The sequence below is a fragment of the Nycticebus coucang genome, chromosome 6 (genome assembly GCF_027406575.1).
Source record: "Nycticebus coucang isolate mNycCou1 chromosome 6, mNycCou1.pri, whole genome shotgun sequence".
Taxonomy (NCBI): domain Eukaryota; kingdom Metazoa; phylum Chordata; class Mammalia; order Primates; family Lorisidae; genus Nycticebus; species Nycticebus coucang.
The window spans coordinates 57,712,542-57,734,058 of NC_069785.1; the positions used below are offsets into that span (position 1 = coordinate 57,712,542).

Consider the following 21,517-nt stretch of genomic DNA (forward strand, 5'->3'; position numbering starts at 1 on the left):
CCATTATTGCCATCATTGTTATTTTCTGAATCTTCATGCCTCTCCCTTAGGAAATAATACTTCAGTATGTATTTCCTAAGAACAAGATAGTCTCTTGCATAATCACAGAACATTGATCAGATTAAGTAAATTTAATCCTAGTAAAATAACATCTCATACATTTACCATATTTAAATTTTGTCAATAGTTCTAATAATGTTCTTTAATTAGTCCCCCCCACTCCCGATCAAAGATCTACATTATATTTAAGTTATTCTCTTTCTTTAATTTAAATGAAAAGCAAAGTCTCCCCTTGTTGTTCATGATACTAATATTTTTATGGAGTACAGGACTCTCAGTTTGGGTTTCTCTGATGTTTTCACAGGATTAGATTAAGGTTGAAGCATTCTTTTTTGTTGTTGTTGAGACAGAGTCTTGCTATGTTGCCCTTGGTAGAGTGCCATGGTGTCACAGCTCACAGCAACCTCCAACTCTTGGGCTTAAGCAATTCTCTTGCCTCAGACTCCCAAATAGCTGGGACTACAGGTGCTTGCCATAACGCCTGGCTATTTTTTTGTTGCAGCTGATAAGCTGGCCCGGGCTGGGTTCGAACCTACCACCATCGGTATATGTGGCTGGCGCCATAACCACAGTGCTAAGAGGGCCGAGCCTTTTTTTTTTTTGAGACAGAGTCTCACTCTATCACTCTAGATAGAGTGCCGTGGCATCATCACAGCTCACAGCAACCTCAAACTCCTGGGCTTATGCAGTTCTCTTGCCTCGGCCTCCCAAGTAGCTGGGACTACAGGCTCCTGCCACAATGCCTAGCTGTAGTTTTTTCATCCTTTCATGATTCCTACCCAAATCAGTACAAATATCATAGCTGAAAAATGGGCATTTCTGTCATTCTTTTTACATTTCTTAATTGGCATTCTACATGAGAACTTGCCTTTCTTTTTTTTCTCTCTCTCTTAGAATGGACTTACGTATTCTTATTTTATTCAATGAGTTATATTTAGGTCATTAAATATGAAATATCTGATTTCAAATGAAAAGTTAATATATTGTATCTCAAACAAGAAGCAGTACAATTAATCAAAATATGTGCCTAAACTGTTGACACAGTTTTGCCATCTTCATGGTAGCTTATTTATGCCAGCAGTGAAGAAGGTGGTGATGAAATTGCAAAAGGCATTTTCCACTGTTTGTTGAGAAATGAATATTTTTCCTTGCAAGAAGTGGTCCAAAGCCTGGAAGAAGTGGTAGTCAGTTGGTGCAAGGTCTGGTGAATACAGTGGATGACAGAGAGTTTCCAAGTCTGCTTCTGTAGTTTGAGCAGCGTTGTTTGTGCAAGGTGGTCAGGCATTGTCTTGCAAAAGGATGGGCCTGTCTCTATTGACCAATCTTGGCTGCTTACTCACAAGCATCTATTTCATCCAATTGGTTACATCCGCTGTCATCAACTGACCAGGCTTTATGAAGCTGTAGTTTATAATACTAGTGTTGGACCACCGAGCAGACACCAATAGCTTTTTTCTTTCCTTTTTTTTTGAGACACAGCCTCAAGCCGTCACCCTGGGTAGAATGCCATGACATCACAGCTCACAGCACCCTCCGACTCCTGGGCTTAAGCAATTCTCTTGCCTCAGCCTCCCAAGTAGCTGGGACTACAGGAGCCCTCCTCAACACCCGGCTGTTTTTTGGTTGTAGCTGTCATTGTTGTTTGGCAGGACTGGGCCCGGGATTCAAACCCGCCAACTCTGGTGTATGTGACTAGTGCCTTAGCTACTTGAGCTACAGGTGCCAAGCCCAGTAGCCTTTTTTGATGAATATTCAGTTTGCGACTGCGTGCCAGCACTTCATCTTTATCCAACCATTGCACCACTTATGATTGTCAAAAAGAATCCATTTTTTATCCTACGTAACAGTACATTGTAAAAATGGTTCATCTTTATGTCATGACAGCAAACAAAGGCAAGCTTTGGGATGATTTCTCTTCTGATGCTCATTTAATTCACATAGAACCCATCTATCCAGTTTCTTTACTTTGCTGATTTGTTTGAAACGGTCCAATATTGTTGGAATAGTAACATCAAACCTTGCTGCTAATTCTTGTGTAGTTGAGATGGATTCACCTCCATTATAGCTTTCAGCTCATCATTGTCCACCTTGGTTTCAGGTGACCCACATGATTCATTTTCAAGACTAAAATCACCAGAACAGAATTTTTCAAACCATCAACCTGCTGTGTGTTCATTAGCCACAGGCTTCCCAGACACTTCATTGATATTTCAAGCTGTTTGTGCTGCACGGTTTCCATGATGGAACTCATACAGAAAGTAACATGAATAGTTTACTTTTCTGTGGTTTCAGAAAAATTGCTCTAAAAGTTTTTTGAAAGATGATCATAAGCCAAAATATGCATTTGAAAGAATAAGGATGCATCTTCACAATAAAAATAAAACAAGAAGTGTAAAAGTGAAATGTCAGAAGACTTTTCAACTATCAAACTTAGTATAATACTTAAGGAAACCAGACATTTTGTACTTAATAACCTAATAATTTATTACTCATCATTCATTCTGATAATCAATTCATCCCAGAGTTTGCTAGTAGGAAACCTTTTAGTCGACTTCAGTGATCTGTTCACCATGTCCCAAGATTCTCTGAGTACCTCCTTACTTTCTGACACAATAAATGTTCCAGGTTCCAATACCAACTTTCTCTCTGCCCCAGCTATGGAATTAGTAATTTCTGCCAAGGAGCCCTTGGAAATTGTATTTAAAAAACAAACTCTGGGCCTTTGATGTGTTCATTGCCAGTGGATGATAAACTCTTTCTGGGAAGAATGACAGTTTCATATGGCTCGCCAATATACTACATACAGGTGTGTGTGTGTGTATATATGTTAATGATATATTTACATGTACATAACAAATTGGCATCAATATAGATGAATATCTCTTATTTCAAACCAATTTCACATGGCTTTTCCTTGTCTTTCACCATTCCACATTATCTTTCTTCTCCCACAGTGAGAATACTGGTTCCCAGAGATCCTATTTTTATTATGGCTTTTGTTAAAAACAAAATGTGAAAGCACAGTTTTCACTTCTAACTTCAAAATTATATTAACATCACGTACAAGCTACAAGCTCATGGACTCCAGAATGCATGCACGATTTGAGAGTATACGATTATCCATTTGAATGCACCTTAGTCAGGTCTCTTACACAAGAACATCAACCTCTTCTTCTGTCATTCCATTATCGTGTCTTCATTCTTTTGGATTGCAAAACTGCTTGATTTTTAAGAGTAATCTTTTAAAATGTAAATTGCCTAGCTCTAACAGCTTAAAAATCAGTTATATCTTGACAGGAATTAGTAGACAACTCCGTGAGGGTGAGCTAGAGGGAATTTAAAGGAAGTTGAGGGCAGCGCCTGTGGCTCAATGAGTAGGGCGCTGGCCCCATATACTGAGGGTGGTGGGTTCAAACCCGACCTTGGCAACTAAAAAATAGCTGGGTGTTGTGGTGGGTGCCTGTATTCCCAGCTACTTGGAAGGCTGAGGCAAGAGAATTGCCTAAGCCCAAGAGTTTGAGGCTGCTGTGAGCTGTGATGCCAAGGTGCTAAGGCACTCTCTGAAGGGCGATAAAGTGAGACTCTGTCTCTAAAATAAATAAATAAATAAAAGAAAGTTGAGACACACACCAGTGAGAATTAAAACAAGTCAGGGAGTCAAATAAAACAAAAGGTTAACTTTTATTAATAGTCTTTTTATGTATAGAGTGCCGAAAAATGTATACACATTTTAAGAAAGGAAAAGAAAACTATTAAATTTGTAAAACTCAAGTCACATTTGACTTCTACAATTACAAGAGGTTCTCAATGTGACTCACATTGATCTCTTGTTATTGGTGTATATTGAATGACAATTTTTTTTTGAGACAGAGTCTTGCTATGTCACCCTGGGTAGAGTGCTATGGCGTCACAGCTCACAGCAACCTCAAACTCTTGGGCTTAAGTGGTTCTCTTGCCTCAGCCTCCAGAGTAGCTGGGACTACAGGTGCCCGCCACAATGCCCGGCTATTTTTCGGTTGCAGTTATCATTGTTGTTTAGCAAGCCGGGACTGGGTTCGAACCCGCCAGCCTCGGTGTATGTGGCCGGTGCCTTATGAACTATGGTTGCTGACCTGAAAATGACAATTTTAATAGTTTTTTCCTTTCTTAAAATGCATGTACATTTTTTGGCACTCTCAGTATATTAATTCGAACACAAGTTAAACATTCCTAATCTGAAAATCCAAAATGCTTAAAAATCTGGCGATTTTTTTAGTGGTGACATGACACCATAAGTGGAAAATTTCACACCTCACCTCATGTCCTAGTGAAAATACAGGTGCATGACACATAGTTTATTTCTACACAGAATGTGTTTAAAATACTGTATAAAATTACATTCGGGCTATGCCTATAAGGTATATACAAAACAAAAATAAATTTTATAGTTAGACTTTAGTGCCATCTCCAAATATCCCATATATTATATATACAGAAATATTCCAAAATCTGAAAAAAGTTCAAAATTGGAAACACTTCTGGTCCTAAGCATTTTGGATAAGGGATACTTAATCTGTATGAATAACACAGGCTCTCTTCCTCCTTAAATAGTTCCTCAAATATGTCCTTTTTTTTTGAGACAGAGTGTCACTTTGTCACCCTGGGTAGAGTGCTGTGGCATCACAGCTCACAGCAACCTCAAACTCTTGGGTTTAAGCAATTCTCTTGCCTCAGCCTCCCAAGTAGCTGGACTACAGGTGCCCACCACAATGCCTGGCTAGTTTTTGTTGCAGTTGTCATTGTTGTTTAGCAGGCCCTGGGCCAGGTTCAAACCCACCAGCCTCAGTGTATGTGGCCAGCGCCGTAACCACTGTGCCATGGGCGCTAAGCCAAGAGTTTTATAATTTTCTCCATTAAGGTCTTACACATTTGGTATGATATATTCTTGTTTTGGTATGGTAAATTATATCCTAAAATTTTCATGTTCTGGATGTTTCTTGCTGGTCTATAGGAATTCTGTCGTACTTTGTATTCTGATCTGAAACCCAATTATCTCACATAACGCTTCTGTTTGGAATGGTAGTTTATCTACGGATTTTCTTGGATTTCCTATGTAGACAATCACATCATATGCATGTAATGATAATTTTGTTTGTTCCTTTACAATTCTACCTACAGACCCACGCGATGCCGTCTAGCACATCCAGTACGTTGAACAGGAGTGGCAAGAGTCAGCGTCTTAGAATTGTCCCAAACTTACGTTTGATGTTTGCTGTAGTTTATTACGTGAGCATGTTTTATCAGGTTAAGGTATTTGCTTATAGTTTGCCCAAAGATTTTTCTTTTTTTAAATAGTGGATAAAAGTAGAATTTTATCAAGTTCTTTTCCTGCCTCATTTTAAACATACTGTTTTTCTTCATTTGTGAAGGTTTTGGATTACATCAATGGATTTTCTGATGTTGAAACACTCTATTCCAGGGTGTCCAAAAGTCACACCTAAAGTCATCATACATAGGGAAAATGGGAAATTGTAGCTAAATGTACCTTTATTTACAAAATATTCATTACAAAAGTTACAAAATATTCTCTACTTGTTGGCCACCTCTTGGGTATGTACCTAGGAGTGGGATTTCTGGGTCAAATGGTAAGTTTGTTTTTGAGGAACTGCTAATTATTTTCTACAGTGGCTGCACCATTTTACATCCCACCAGCAACATATGAGGCCTCTAATTCAGTGGTTCCCAACCTTCCTAATGCCACAGCCCTTTAATACAGTTCCTGTGGGTTGCAACCCACAGGTTGAGAACAGATGCTCTAATTTTTCCAAATTCTCACCAATACCTGTTGTTATCTGTCTTTCTGCTGTAGCCATCTTAGTGGGTATGGGGTGGCATCTCTTCATGTTTTTGGTTTGTGTTTCTGGCTTATTATTGCTGGTTGCTTCTCATAGCTTCCTTGTGAATTCTATTTCCTTCTTCCTAAAGTACATCTTTTGTTGTTCATTTAGCAAAGGTGCATGTGTTTAATCTTTGTTTAGAATGTTTATTTAACCCGAACATTTAAATGAAAGTATATGTTGATAGAGTTACATATCGCAGTTTCCTTTGTAATGTTTTGAAGATAATATTCCACCATCTTACTTTTTATTGCCAGTAAGACATTCTTTTTTTAGTGCAAAATTTTTTTTCCTTTTAGTTGCCTTTAAGTTCTTCTTTGTCTTTGTTGTTCTGCAGTTTCACTATATAATGAGTCTTGATATAGACTTATTTTTATATTTTTAGATTGAGTTTTGTGCTTCCTGAATCTGAGGATTGATGGCATTCATCATTTTAGTCATTTTCTCTTTGAATATTGCTTATCCTTCATTCTCTTTAGTCTTCATTTTAGAACAGCTGTCAGATGTAAGTTAAATCTTCTCCATTTACCTCTGTTTTCTATTCTCCAGTCTGGCTAATTTCTTTATATCTATCTTCCAGTTTTAGAATATTCCTTCACTGTGTTAGATAAATTAACAGATTTTCAAAAATTCAATGACTATATGTTTTATTTCTGGAAATTCTATTCATTTTTTTCTAACTTTTTTTTGGTTTTTTAAATGTTTATTCTCTTCTTATCTTTCAATTCTCTTTTGTGTTTTCCAAAGTCAGTACCATGTCATTTCAAAATGTTACTGTCCTGTTCATCAGTCCCCATTTCATTCCTAATTCTTGGGATTTTATTTTATTTTTGTTTTTAAGTAAACATTCAACTATGTGTTAAAAAGAAAAAGCAAACTTGTTTGGAGCATATTTTATCTGTTATCTAGTTCTTTTTAGTTGGGGGTTTTCTTATCATTTAAAAAAATTTAATACTAAAAATCACATGCCTGTAGCTTTTTGGCTTCCTACTATCTAGTTCCTAAGGTAAGCAATCATCTTCTAGAATGGGAAAACTGTTATTTCCTTGCTATTATTCAGTAGACAATAGATGAAAATAATTCTTTGATACCTTAAATAGGTTCTACCCCCACTGGTTGGAATGGATGCTATAATCATCCCATTCCAGAACAAAAAAGCCATCGTTCTATGAATTGAAAGTCTTCATTCTGTATTCCCCAAAAGAAAACTGAAAAGTAAAAGAAAACGTGGGTTTTTCTTTTTTAACTAAGGAAAACTTTTATTTAAACTGTGCAATCAGTATTTAGACAGCAGTTTTATAAACATTTTGGCATTTAAACTTTTATTCATTTTTTGGCATGACCTGTAGGGTAGTATATAAACTACCCCCAGGAGAGGGAAAATACTAAGCCATAGTTACTATGAAGCTAGAAAAAGAAAACGTAGTAACCACATTATTAAACAAAATACATTTTAAGAAGACATTAAAAAGGTACATTCAAAATCAAGGCAAACATTTGCTTTCTTAATGCAATGGAGTTCACAGAGCTAATCCCCTGAGTCAAGTACAAAATTAACATAGCTCAGCTCTATAGTCCATTAGCAAGTCTGCAAACACTGCCCTTACCAGAAATGGTATATGGCGTGAAAGGATCCAGAACACCCATATATAAAATAATTTAACTGGCTCCCTCACTTTTATTTAATTCACATCTCTGAAGAAAAAAAAAAATCATACATACAAACAGAATTTTGCTCAACAGCAAAAACCCAGACATTTTCTTAATACACGTTCTCTATTCCACTGATAGGCTAAGGCAATGTGTGTGTATTCAGGCTTTGCAATTTTCTATTAACAGGCTCAAGTTGCTAATCATCAGAATAACTTTCATTTGCAAACAAAATAGATACCCAGAATGTGGTAAAAGGGAGCAGAATATTTTAAGGAAAAGACGCATAATATTTTTTTGTCGTTGCTTTTAAAAACGGTTCCATACAAAATAAATTTCCGTAACATAAATTTTAAGAAATAAAGTTTGTAAGTCAAGACTATGTCTATCTACCAAGATATAAAGTAAGTAAATCTGCAAACTGTTTAAAATCTTAGATGGATGATGCCAGAAAAAGTAGGAAAAATGTTTCTTTCTCTAAAAGACGATGGCAATCATATAAATCTTATATGAAGATCTGAATAAACCGGAATTAGGTGCCAGTATTGTGTTGCCCTATATAAAATCCATTCATTCTCTATAGTCTGTAGAAATGTGAAAATGTTCCATAATCTTTAAGAAGTAGATCTGTTAGAGAAGAATCCTAAACATGTACTTTTCTCCTCATCCATCTACCCTTCTGGAGATATTTGAGTCTTTGGCTCTTTAAAAGCCAAGATTAAAAAAAAAAAGAATGTTTAAACTGGGGTAAGATGGTTCAAAATTTAGTACTCTGAAAAGTACGGTTGATTTCCATTTCCTCTCTGGATTTATTTACCCACCTTACAAATGAGTGTTTAAATTCCAGCTGTATCTTTTACCAACCCAACCCTTTTCCTTTTTTGGAGGGGATATGCATGCATAGGAGATGCAAACATTTTTCATTATATCACAGGCAAAATGTAATTGAAATGGCTGACTATAAAAAAAAATCTATAAGATGCTCATAGAAATAACTTTTGGATTATAATTACTTACATTTGAATTTCCTTTTAAGTTTTCAAAGTACTATTGTTTCATTCTGCACAACAAATTATCTTTACTTCATGGATAGATAAGGAGCAGAAATAGGTTAAGAACTTTCTTACCAAACAATTCTCAAACTGTGAAGATTAGGACTTGGGTGCTCCAGAGTCTAACCTTACACTTGTTTTCTTACATTATTTGCCCTCAACTTTGCTCTCACCTAAATCAGTGTGAATAATCAACTTGTTAATATTCATATGAAAACTGTTGACTCTTTTGATGTAGCAAGAAAGGATTACTGGTTACATACCTAGTTTTTTCCAATTAATACATTGCTACTTATACATGGGAACTAAGGAAAATTATAAAAGATATAATCTAACTCTGAAGATCTAGTCTAATAAAGAAATGCTTAACTAGATAAGGACTCCGGAAATCAGGCCTACCTGATTTCTAACACAACTCTTAGGCACAAACATCAGTCTCCAGACACAATTTTAGCTGAAAGAAATGGAAGGTTTTAAAGGAAAAAAGAGAGTGATTAGGAGATGGTAAGGGATGAGTTACAATTTGGTGCCTCTTAAATAACTCCTATGAATAAATGGATATAACTAAGTCAGACTCTCTGTTGGTTGGTTATTATTCTGTGGTCAGATTGTGTTGACACAATCCGGTCTTTGTGTGTACAAACAACAAAAGTTATACCTGATCCTACTGTGGAAGGAATAAATATTTCCTTAGATGAGACAGTGTATCACGGTGGAATCCTATAAACTTTGCAATTGGACCAATTTGGGTTTGTGTCTTGGCTAAGCCACTTCGTAGCTAGGATCTTTGGCAGGAGATCGAGAACCTCAGTTTCCTGATCTCTAAAATGGGGATTAACACTTGCTTTGCAGAGAGATGAAGTGTGTGCTTGGCATACTGCAGATGCTCAGCAAATGATGTAATTGCTTCCTAGAGGACTAGGTCAGGAGAAATAAAACGGCCAGGCTTCTTATCCTCACTTGGGATGTCATGTTGGCCTTCACGCTGTGAGGAAGATCACTTTTATCTCTTTAGTTAAAGAAATTGCCGAGGCAGGAGGATTGCTTGAGGTTAGGAGTCTGAGACCAGCCCCAGCAAGAGTGAGACTCCATCTCTACTAAAGACAGAAAAATTAGCCATGCCATGCCTGTAGTCCCAGCTACGCAGGAGGCTGAGGCAACTCTTTGGGCCCAAGAGTTTGTGGTTGCTGTGAGCTATGATGATGTCACTGTACTCTACCCAGGGTGACAGAGCCAGAAGATTCTATCTCAAGGAAAAATAAAAAAAGACTGCTGAAAATTAAGGCCGGATTAGAAACTATTCTTTAAAACTTAAAGAGGGATAGACTTTCTATGATCCAGAAATTAGAACTAGAGCTTTAGGGTCTAAAGCTTTTTAGGAAAAGGACAACTAGAATCAAAGAAGAAGAATGACACAGACAAAATTTCCTAGGAGATGTATGTGCCAATGAGGTAAGTGAGGTGCTTGCTGAAGAGGATGGAAAATCTGGGGGTTATCACAACTGATAAATAAACATGCAGTGACTTGGTGAAGGTTTCAAAGCAGGAAAGTCGCATAAGGCAAATGTAGTTTTAAAAGGAAACAAACGGTAAACCTGTTTGCCTACTTTCAGTGCTATATTCTGAGTCTTCCCTAGCCCTTCCCCAGCAACATTATCATTAGAGAGAAAGGGAGAAAGGCTAACTACAATAAGAACAGTTTTCAAAATTTTCAAAAATTTCTGATGATAGACAACATTCTCTTTAGTAAGGTAGCACAAGAATGGAGAAGCGATATCCAATGTACTCAACACGATAGTTCATCAACACGATGAACTATCCAGGCCACACAAGAGAAAATTCAATTCGAGTTGTGGGGGAGGAGGAGGAGAGAAGGGGATTGGTGTGCTCCCACCTAATGGGTACAACGTAGGAGTATCTGGCACCTTCCTGGGAGTGGGACACTACTACAACAGGGACCTCACTTAACAAAGGCAAAAACTGTACCCTCATATGAATCTGAAATTTAAAAAAATCTTTCTGAAGAAATTCCATAAAGTTAGAAGCAAATATTTGGCAAGCTGTCTGTTAAACCATAGAACCGAGATGTTGTTCAATGAAGTATACATTCATAAAGTTTACAGCTGAATTATTTTTAGAAGTGTTTTAGAGAGAAAGTTGAATATACACTTTTGGTAAGCTACAAATCAAAGTTTTCATGGCTTTGAAATTTTAAAGATCCCCAAGGGGCACATCACCTCAGAGTTCCAATCTCTTTAATGCTAGAGACATTTTGTAGGAATTGGAATTCCATAAAAATCACCTGTGGTAAGCAAAATCACAGCCATCAACAGAAGTCCTTGCTTGAATCCCTGGAACCTGTGAACATATTATCATACAAGGCAAAAGAGACTTTGTAGATGTGATTAAGTTAAAGAACTTGAGATGGGGAGATTGTTCCGGATTATCTAGGTGGGCCCAATGTAATCACATTCATCATTAAGACTGGAGAACCTTTATCGGTTGAGGTCAGAGAAAGAGAAATGTTAACTGAAGCAGTATCAGAAGGATATCACACTGTGGGCTTTGAAGATGGAGAGAGGGGTTCACAGCCTTCAAAAGCTAGAAAAGACAAGGAAATCAATTTCCCCCGAAGGCCTCCAGAAGGGACACAGCCCTATAAGCCCAAGGAGACCTGTGTTAGACTTCTGATCTACAGAACTCTAAGATAATACATTTCTGTTGGTTTAAGCCACTAAATTCATGGTAATTTGTTACAGTAGCAATAGGAAAATAGTACAGTATCTGTGTGATAAAAACATGGGACTGTCATGTTAATCTTAAACATCTTCAAAGGCTTTAAAAGGGAAACGGAGAGGATTAAAGCCTGCAAACAAATACATTGCCTTAGCCTGTGATGTCCTGAGAAAAAAATCAACGTAACACAGATTTCTATAGTTACATTCTTCTAAACATCAATAAGATTCACAATTAGACAAATGGTTGTGTATGGTAGTCTCCAGAACCCACTGCTTTCTGCTCATAGACCAAAGCAATTTTATCATAGACTTGTGTTGCCAACTGTCTGGAACAAAGTCAGCACAGCACACTTGAGTTTAAGCTGAGAAAGATCATGAACTTTTCAAAATAACTAGAATCTTTTTCCCCCCTTACATTCAGTATTCAAAATTTACATTCAATAAAATATAAATGTATATGTGTGAATCACGATAACCACTTACTGAAGTGGAACCACATTTTTGGATTTTTGCACTTAAAAAATGATACCTTCCATTCCATCTTTTTGTAACACAGTCTGAATTTTTCTGAAAGTGACTTCCTGTGGACGTGAACAATGACCCTGGGTAGTCAACCGTGAGTGAGTTTCAGGCCAAAGTCCTTAAAACCAAGACCAACAGATGCAAATCACTGTCATTGGTCCCAGTGCTGGGGTTGCTCTTGTTTGAAGCAACGGCAAATAAAAATACAGAATTTTACATGGAGGATCTAATTTCCTTGGTATGGCAAAGCTGGCTTTTTAAAGTCACTTAGTGTATAAAGCTGTGTTTTTACTTTTAGACTAATCAAAATATAAAACCCCAGATTTCATGAAAAAGATTTTCCTTCACTCATGGTTCCACTAAAGTTTGAAAACTGGGCACTTTTGGTGCAATAAAAATTATTTCAGTTTAACAACTTTAACTTGCCAGCTCAACAGCTTTAAAGAGCACGTCCACTAGAGCACAGCCCACTTAAACAGGGACATGATTTGTCTGCCTTTTATGTCCTCAGAGATGAGAGCGCCCCTGTTATTAACAGAGATTGCTTCCAGCCATCTGAGTTAACCAGGTAATGCTTTAAGTGGGAAGAGAAATATACATGCTAATTCTGAGGTCACCCATAATACTCTGCAATGGAAAAGCCTGCTGATATTCTGTTGACATCTTACACTCAAGGTGCTTAGGAAGGTATCACATCATTTGGCAAAAACATCTTGCGGCTGAATCAGCAGTTTTAATGGAAAGTCCCTGTGTATGCTATTTGTATACAGGCTGGGTTCTGGAGAGACATGTTTGGTTAACATAAAAACAAGAAACAATAGTTTAATGTACAACTAAATTAGTATATGTGGAGGTAACCTTAAATATCTTTGGTTTTTTTTTCTTTTTAATTTCCTGATAAAAAGTACTTGAATAAAAACACTGATAAATACCAATATAATTGTATTGCTTTTAATTATGTAAACTTAGCCCTTTGATATCTTTTGCTACTAAAAGCTAGATTCCCCTATCAGCCTCTAAATAAATTTATTTCAAATCTGCTCATCTTTACTTATGTACAAGCTAACCTACATATTTTAATGGTCTTTGGTATGAAAATACTGATGAGCAGAAGCTTGTAATATTTGGCATAAAAATGACATGCATGTATTAGTACTTACAGCAAATGAATCTTTGGAAAAGAAAACAGTTACCATTTGCATATTAGCCCCTTTGGAGTGAAATACTAAGAAGTAATACCACTAGGAAGAATGTGTGAAAAACCTTCACATTTTAGTTACAATTTCATACTGAAGACTTCAAAGACACTTGCTTTGGTCAAGTAAAAAGAAGTCTTTGCTATACACTAAATATCTTATTCAATGAGACCAAAATAGTTACTTTTGATGAAAAAAATTTTTTTCTCTCCAACAAGTAGTTTCAACAATTTAAAAATACTCTAATACTGTATAACTGAAAATTCACTTGCTGAAGAAAAAACAAAAAGTCATACTTGAAATTCTTTGGAACTATCTGCTGGTAAAGAAAGTATTACAATTTAATATAAATGCTCTGGTAACAACAGGTAGTTAACATTACTAGTCTATTTAACTACAACAATCAATATAAACCCTATTGTTTTGGGTTAGTAACTACTTGTATAAGCTTTGTATCTATAGATGTTCCTAGTTAATTCAATTTGGGGGGATTATAATCAAAATTTCACTTTCTACTGAAAATTCTTTGGTAACAGGATTATCTGAAAAAGTCTATATAAGAACAAAATGAAAAGGTAAAAAATGTACTGGTAAATTATTAGCAAAAAGTTATAGCCTAAAGACCTATAATAACTATGGGCCTATTCATCAAAAACCAAACAAAATACTTTCCTTAAGGACTTCAGATCATCTTTTTGAGCCACTTCAAACTAGTCAAATTCATACAGTCCTAGATACATCTTCCATAACCATGACAGATGATGTTTTAGAGCTTTAGATTTTGTTTGCGTTTTGATGAAAGTTTAAAAAATAAAATGATCTCATAATACTCCTTAATTTTAGATTTGGATAAAAGTTGGCCCTACATACTTCTACTTACAAACCAAAAACGCCATACCCTGTCAATTTGCCCATGCTTCCATGAGGCAGCTCAAAACTAACAAAATGTTCCCTGAGTACAGGAAAAATAATAACACTAGAATAACTTTAAAAGGAGGTAGTATAAAACAGGAGCTATAAAGGCAGGAGCAGCATTTTTCCTTGCCACAGATTGTTCACCTAAAGCTCTGCTTTTTTTGTTTGTTTTGCCATGAAGCGCATACTCAGATAATTAACTGGGGGTCTTTTAGTTTCGTTCAGAAGTGGCTGCTGACACTTAATGTTGGTCTGATTCTGAATACATCTAGTTTGGCACAAAACTATGGATTTAAAAAATTTTTAACAGTATAAAAAATGTTAATACCATCAGTCATTGGGCTAGCAGATAACGCTATAACTATAATCCAGTAATATTCTTTTGATTTTAGAGCACCATCTGACATGACCCTAGCCCCTTTATAAACAAAATGTTTCGAAGGGAAACCCATTAAAATTCCTTTTAAAAATAAGACTCAAAAGCCACTTCCAGAAAATTTGAAAAAATAATTTTGAAAGGACATGGATTCCCTTTCTATACGTTTAGTTCTTTATCCTCTCCCACTGCTCAGCACCTAGGAAATTGTTCCGGGAGGGAGAGAAGGCCTGGTCTGTGTGGCTGAGTAAACAATTTGCTGATTTCAAACCAGCAAGAGGATTAACTCACTCCTGGAGTTAGCATTCCTCATTCACAGCACTGACACCGAAGGAAGATTAATAAAAGAGTACCAAATTCTCTTAAGAATTCAAGAAAACACAAGGAGGGTAGTAGCTCTCAATAGTTAGCCCTAAATAAAATCCTGTGCTTAAAAATAAAAAAAGCTTTGGTAAGATTCGGTACTTCAAAATAGCTATTGATAAAATCCAACAAACTCTTAAGGCAACTTTTTGTACTCCTGTCCTAAACAACTTTGTGAATATTCAAAAGGGATAAGGCAAAGAATTTCATAATATATCCTGGAAGGCACTGTTTCCATGATAACCTCAAGTTCATTTTACTGTCTACTGTTGCATTTATTTTCATTCTTAATATTTCATGAAATTTCTTCATCCCTTTAAGCCAAACTGGATAAAGAAAAAAACCCTTAATCCATTATCTTAAAAATCCATTTTCTGCATGGGGTTTTGCAACAAATTCAGGAAAAGTTGAAGATGCTTTGCAAATTAGACAGCACGGCCTTTGGCCAGCTGTCAGGCAAGGCGGGGGGTGGGCGTGTAGAAAAGGCACGGCTAGGCAGGTGGAAGTTTGGGATATAGCAGATAAACTATAGAGCCACTCAGACTCTAATGCCTAAAACATAAAGGTCTTTGAAGCAATATTATTACCGATATGCTACTAAATAGTGGTGTTCTCAAAAGAGATACACTTTTTTTGTTTTGGTCATTCATTAAAAGAAGTAGTCCTACTTCTTCTCTTCTTAGTGGTTTAACAGTCTTCACAACCAGAAGCGTTAAATTATCCAAACCATGCAGGTGTCACAGTTTTTTAAAAAATCAGAGCTTCAGATAAACATTCTTACTCATCTACCTATATGACTCCTTTGATCACACACATTACACATACAGCAATGAAAACAAAATGCTACTAATAAGCATCATTGGTTATGTAGCTGAAATAAACTACAACAACAAACGAGGTAACAAAGTTGTCTTCAGAGTCTGCCATCTGGCAAACTGAGGTAGATAGTCAGCAAAGGGGCTTTCAAAAGTCTTCCCTTTGCTCCAGTGATGTATTTTATAATCCAGTCAAACATTTTGACTGTCCTTTCACATTGCTGACAATGAAACATTCAAATTACATGAGTTTAAAAATAAAAAACAAAACACATTCAAAAAAAAGCTGAAATACCCAGTGAGACATCACGATTTTCACAAAGGCTTTGGCTCCCTGTTCATTGTCCTTCGAACAGACTTACAGGTGAGAATACCTGAGCGTGGCTGTCTAGACTAGAAGACCGTTTTTATCAAAACTTTGCTTAGCAGATGGTGGGGGCAGAACCGAAGAGGAATTCTGCTCTGCAGCTGATGGCATTACAGGGTCTTCACACTTCCTCACTGTGGGATCCCCACCCGAACCACAGCCAGTGAAAGAACTAGATGTCGGGGGTGTGGAACTTGTAACTGAGGACAGATGTATCTCATCGTTGGACTCATGGGAGAACCTTCCAGAATCCCCAGTCTCATGGCTGCCTTCACTATTTGCCGAATGTTCAGTATCAGCTGCAACAACGAATGGTCTTGGGAAGCTGGTTGTCTGACCTGGGGAGCTGGGAGAGTCTTCATCACTGATTAATACAGTAGTGCCTGGCTGGTAAAAGCAGACGGCTTGAGTAAATCTTCTTTGAGGCTAGGGAAAAATAGATAAGATAGCAAAGAGATCAAAATGATCACGTTCATGGGCAAAAGGTCATCTAGATCAATGCTTCCCCATAGAGGGGTGGGTAGGAAAATATCAGTATTACCTGCTGCGAGTGAAGTGTCAACAGCTTCTTCAGTGATTCTGCTGCCCCCAGCACTTTACCCCACCACCCCTGCGCTCCTCTGATTACTCCTCTAATTGTACTTTCAGTATGGCTCTCCACAAAGTCATGCCCCAAATTAATAAAATCATATCCACAAACAACAGAGAAATTAAACTTTGAAATTATTACTTTGCATTTTCCTCTCTTTTAAATTATCATTTCATGTAGCATGGGTTGCCAAAGATTTTTTTCATTTCAGTGGGTTACCTGCTCAACTTGGATCTTCTTTGTGTCTTGGAAAAAAAACCATTTTTTCTTAGGGTTGCTTTTAATTATAGGGCCATAGCTATTAATTATCAGGTCAGTTCCTCCCTGGGGAAATAAAAGAAGAAAATGTAAATATCTTGGTATCATAGATTTCAGTTTAACACATATTGCACACAATTTTTTTTTTTTTTTTGGAGACAGAGTCTCATTATGTCGCCCTCAGTAAAGTGCCATTGTGTCACGGCTCACAGCAACCTCAAACTCTTGGGCTTAAGTGATTCTCTTGCCTCAGCCTCCCAAGTAGCTGGGACTACAGGTGCCCACCACAACACCCTGCTATTTTTTGTTGCAGTTCGGCGGGGCTGGGTTTGAACCTGCCACCCTCGGTATATGGGGTCGGTGCCCTACTCACTGAGCCCCAGGTGCCGGGTGTTGTGGTGGGCACCTGTAGTCCCAGCTACTGGGGAGGCTGAAGCAAGAGAATCACCTAAGCCCAGGAGCTGGAGGTTGCTGTGAGCTGTGATGCCATAGCACTCTATTGTGGGTGATAAAGTGAGACGCTATGTCTACAAAAAAAAAAAAAGCAAAGGAAAGAAAAAAGAAAGAAGAAAGGCTGAGACCAGTGGTTTACCAAGGGCTACAAAGTAACACTCTGTTTCAAAAAAAAAAAAACAAAAACAAAAAAAGAAGAAAAAAAAATAATCACAGGAATCGCTATTTCTTCTTTTACACAGAAAAGAGACAACACATTTAGGGTATTTTTTAGTGATCAAAATGACATAGTATGTGCGTGTGCAAAAATTTGGTGAAGCAAAATGTAATGATTCCAAAACTCGTTTTCACATACAGCAGAGCAGGGATGATGGCTCACACCTGTATTCCTAGTATTCTAGGAGGCTGAGGTGGGATCACTCGAGGTCGGAGTTTGTGACTAGCCTGGGCAAAGCAAGACCTTATTTGTCAGAAAAATTAGCAGGGCACAGTGGCATGGGTCTGTAATCCCAGCTACTTGGGAGGCTGAGGCAGGAGGATTGCTTGAGCCCAGGAGTTTGAGGTTGCTGCAAGTGAGGCTGAGGTAACGGTATTCTAGCCTGGGCAAGAGAGTGAGACTCTGCCTCAAAAACATACAATAGAATAAATAAAATAAAATAAAATAAAAATGGAACAGTAAACAAAGTATAAAGATATATAAAATTATGACAAGGTACTGACAATTAACTTATTTATATATTCATTACATTATTCTCTCAACTCTTCCGTATGTTTGATAATTTAAAGAAGCAGTTGGGGAAAAAAATATGGGCCCATACGTGGCTCAACAAAATGGCATTACGTGGAGTATCAATCCTTAGGTTGACCCAAGGGACTTGAGAAAGACATCCTCTAAACTTATTTTTCTCCATCGTTCAGGTCTCTACTTCTCTCTGCCTCCTGTCATTTTAGTTTCTTTCTCTTTTTTTTCCATATCTTCCTCCCTGCTATGTCACTCCCCTGGCTTCTCTCAGGTCTACTTTCCACCTATAACAGTAACAACAGAACCACAGGATATTTTAGTACTTTTTATGCTTATTACAAGTTTTAGCTTCTAATGTTTTAGACTAATTTTTAAAGCGTTGAATAGCTTAATTTGTGTTAGAAGGTAAAAGCTAAATTAGGCTGCAAACCAAAAAGACAACAGAAGTACCAAATATCAATTAACTATTGCTTACTCGTAATATGTATTATATAGAGCACTGTGTTAGATACAAATAGATTACAGGCAATCTCAAAAGTACTTCAAATTTTGTCGTATTATTGTTGTTCTAAATTTTAGGAAAGAGTTGAGGAAAAATAATTCATAGCGGGGTTTGGGAAATTTTTTCTGTAACAGGCCAGATAGTAAATAAATATTGGCCTATATCATATTTTCTTCCTTTTCTTAAAAAAAAAAAAAAAACCTTTAAAAATGTAAAAAACATTCTTGGCTTTGAAGTAGCCATATAAAAACAGGCTGCAGGCTAGTGTGGGCTGGGTTGTAGTTTGCTGACTACTTGATTTATAGCACACTGGTTATGGGAGCTATTGCAATAATGCATAATGTCTAATGTTGCAGTGTGACTAAAAATAACTTTAAGTTGGTGTTCATAATGCTTACCACTGTACTATTATTACATATACTAGAAACGACATAAAGTAACACCTACCAATGACATTTCTTTACTATTTCCAACTTCCTTGGGTCCTAACAGGAAGGATCTTGAGGTTTCTAGTCAGATGTTCTCTATTTCAAAAAAAATGTTATTCTACCTGGGATATTCTAATGATCAATTCAGTTCAACAGTCAACTAAACTAAGGGCAAGGGGATTAATAAAAAAATTGTCTACCCACCAAATTCAGGGCAGCAAAACTATAGTAAATATAGACAAAAGACTGTGGTAGCCTTATTTGAGGCATTTTTCTTTCATATAATAACATTTAATTAAATTTATGCTCTTGTCTCATTTTTATCTATAGTTCTTCCGGGCTCTCTCTATCCTCATCTTCTTCTCCCTAAATATTTTATGCAAGGAAAGACCTCGATAAAATTTGTATATTCCATTCAGAAGAACAGAGATATAATTTTTCTCATTAAATAAATTTTACACACAAAGGGAAGATGAATGGGAGCAAGGATTATGCAGCAAACTAGCTTCTCAGCTCAGTACCTTTGCATCAATGAAGCTGTTTGGCATCATCATTGACATTAAGGAGTCTTCATTTTCTGCAGCTCCTTCCAGGTTCTTTCCTACCTCATTTCCACGAGCTAAAGAGGCAATGGTACGGGATGACTGTTGAGTCCCATTCTGTGCTGTCTTAGATGCAGATGATTTCCTGAAATATTGGCAAGAAGAGGAAATCTAATTTCATATAAGATACAGGCGAATGTACCAAATTTAGCCTGTAATCACAACTCTGCAAACAATGAAGTTCCTTAATATTCATTTCTCAAGCATTTTTAGAAACTTTATTTTTAACTCCCACTCACTGCTACAAACTTTTATGATTTGAAAAAGCATCTTGGTGGAAGGTCACAGTCTTAAATGCTTACATCAAAAAGACAGAAAGATCATAAATTAGCAACCCCACATCACACCTCAAGGAACCAGAAAAAGAACAAACCAAAGCCAAAGCTAGCAGAAGAAAAGAAACAGGGAGGCTCAGACCAGAATTAAATGAAACGGGAAACCAAAGAGAACAGTACAAAGGATCAGTGAACCAAAAAATTTGTTCTTTGAAAAGACAAACAAAATCGACAGACCCGTAGTTAAACTAGAAAGAGCAGAGAAAGAACTAAAGCAAGCTCAATCAGAGATGAGAAAGGGGACATAACAACTGATACCACAAGAAATACCCAGTATAATATAGGACTAATGTGAACCCCTCTACCTGCACAAACTAGAAAACCTACAGGAAATGAATATATTTTTAAAAACACCACCTCTAAAGCCTGAGTTGGGAAGAAAGAGAAATCCTGAACAGACAAATAATGGATAGGAGATTAGGACAGTAATAAAAAATCTCTTAAAAAAATAAAAGCCCGGGGGCGGCACCTGTGGCTCAAGGAGTAGGGCGCTGGCACCATATGCCAGAGGTGGTGGGTTCGAACCCAGGCCCTGGCCAAAAACTGCAAAAAAAAAGCCCAAGAACAGATGGATTCATAGCTTAATTTTATCAGACCTACGAAGAAGAACTGGCACTCATTCTACAGAAGCTGTTCTGTCTACCAACTGAGAAGGAAGAACCATCCCTATTCATTCTACAAAGCCAGTATCCCTTGATATCAAAACCAGGAAAGGACATGACATAAAAACCACACACCAATCAATGTCCCTTAAGAACACTGATGCAAAAATCCTCAACAAAATACTAGCAAACTGTATTCAATAGTACATCAAAAAGATAGTTCACCATGATCAAATGGGTTTTATCCCAGGGGATGCAAATCAGTAAATGTGATTCATCACAAAAACAGAAGTAAAAACAAAAACCATATGATCATCTCAACAGATGCAGAAAAAGCAGATGATAAAATCCAGCACCCTTCATGATAAAAACCGTCAACAAATTAGTCGTACAAGGAACATGCCTCAAAATAAATAAAGGTCATATTTGGCAAAGCCCAGCCTACATCACACTGAATGGGAAAAAGTTGAAAGTGTTTCTCCTAAGAATTGGAACAAGACAAAGAGTGCCTACTGTCACTACTTCTATTCAGCAACGTGCTGGAAGTCTTGGCCAGAGCAATAAGGCAAGAGAATTAAATAAAGGGCATCCAAAGTGGGAAAGGGAAGGTCAAACTATCCCTGTTTGTGGATTATATGATGCTATATCTAAAAAATCCTAAAGACTCTACCTAAAGTTTCTAAGAACTGACAGATTCAACAAGATTTCAGGTTACACAATCAACATACAGAAATCAGTAACATCATTAAGTACTAATAACAGTCAAGTAGAGTCAAATCAAGAACTCAATACCATTTATAATAGCTGCAAAGAAAATAAAATACATAGGGATACACTTAACCAAGGTATATTTATCCAGGAATCTTTTTTTTTTTTATTAAATCATAGCTGTGTACAATAATGTGATCATGGGGCACCATACACTGGTTTTATAGACCGTTTGACACATTTTCATCACACTGGTTAACATAGCCTTCCTGGCATTTTCTTAGTTATTTTGTTAAGACATTTATATTCTACATTTACCAAGTTTCACATGTACCCTTGTAAGATGCACCACAGGTGTAATCCCACCA

General features: G+C 36.9%; 1 protein-coding gene across 1 annotated transcript in view; it reads right to left on the minus strand.

The window, feature by feature from the left end:
• Positions 1–15,497: 15,497 nt before the first annotated feature.
• PRTG (protogenin) overlaps positions 15,498–21,517 on the minus strand; it is a 170,379-nt gene continuing 164,359 nt past the window's right edge. The window contains exons 18-20 of the mRNA XM_053594311.1: positions 19,424–19,589; positions 16,739–16,843; positions 15,498–16,356 (exon numbers count right to left, since the gene is read on the minus strand). Of these exons, the coding sequence (XP_053450286.1) occupies positions 15,952–16,356; positions 16,739–16,843; positions 19,424–19,589 (676 nt within the window). The 3' untranslated portion in view covers positions 15,498–15,951. The remainder of the gene's footprint in view (positions 16,357–16,738; positions 16,844–19,423; positions 19,590–21,517) is intronic.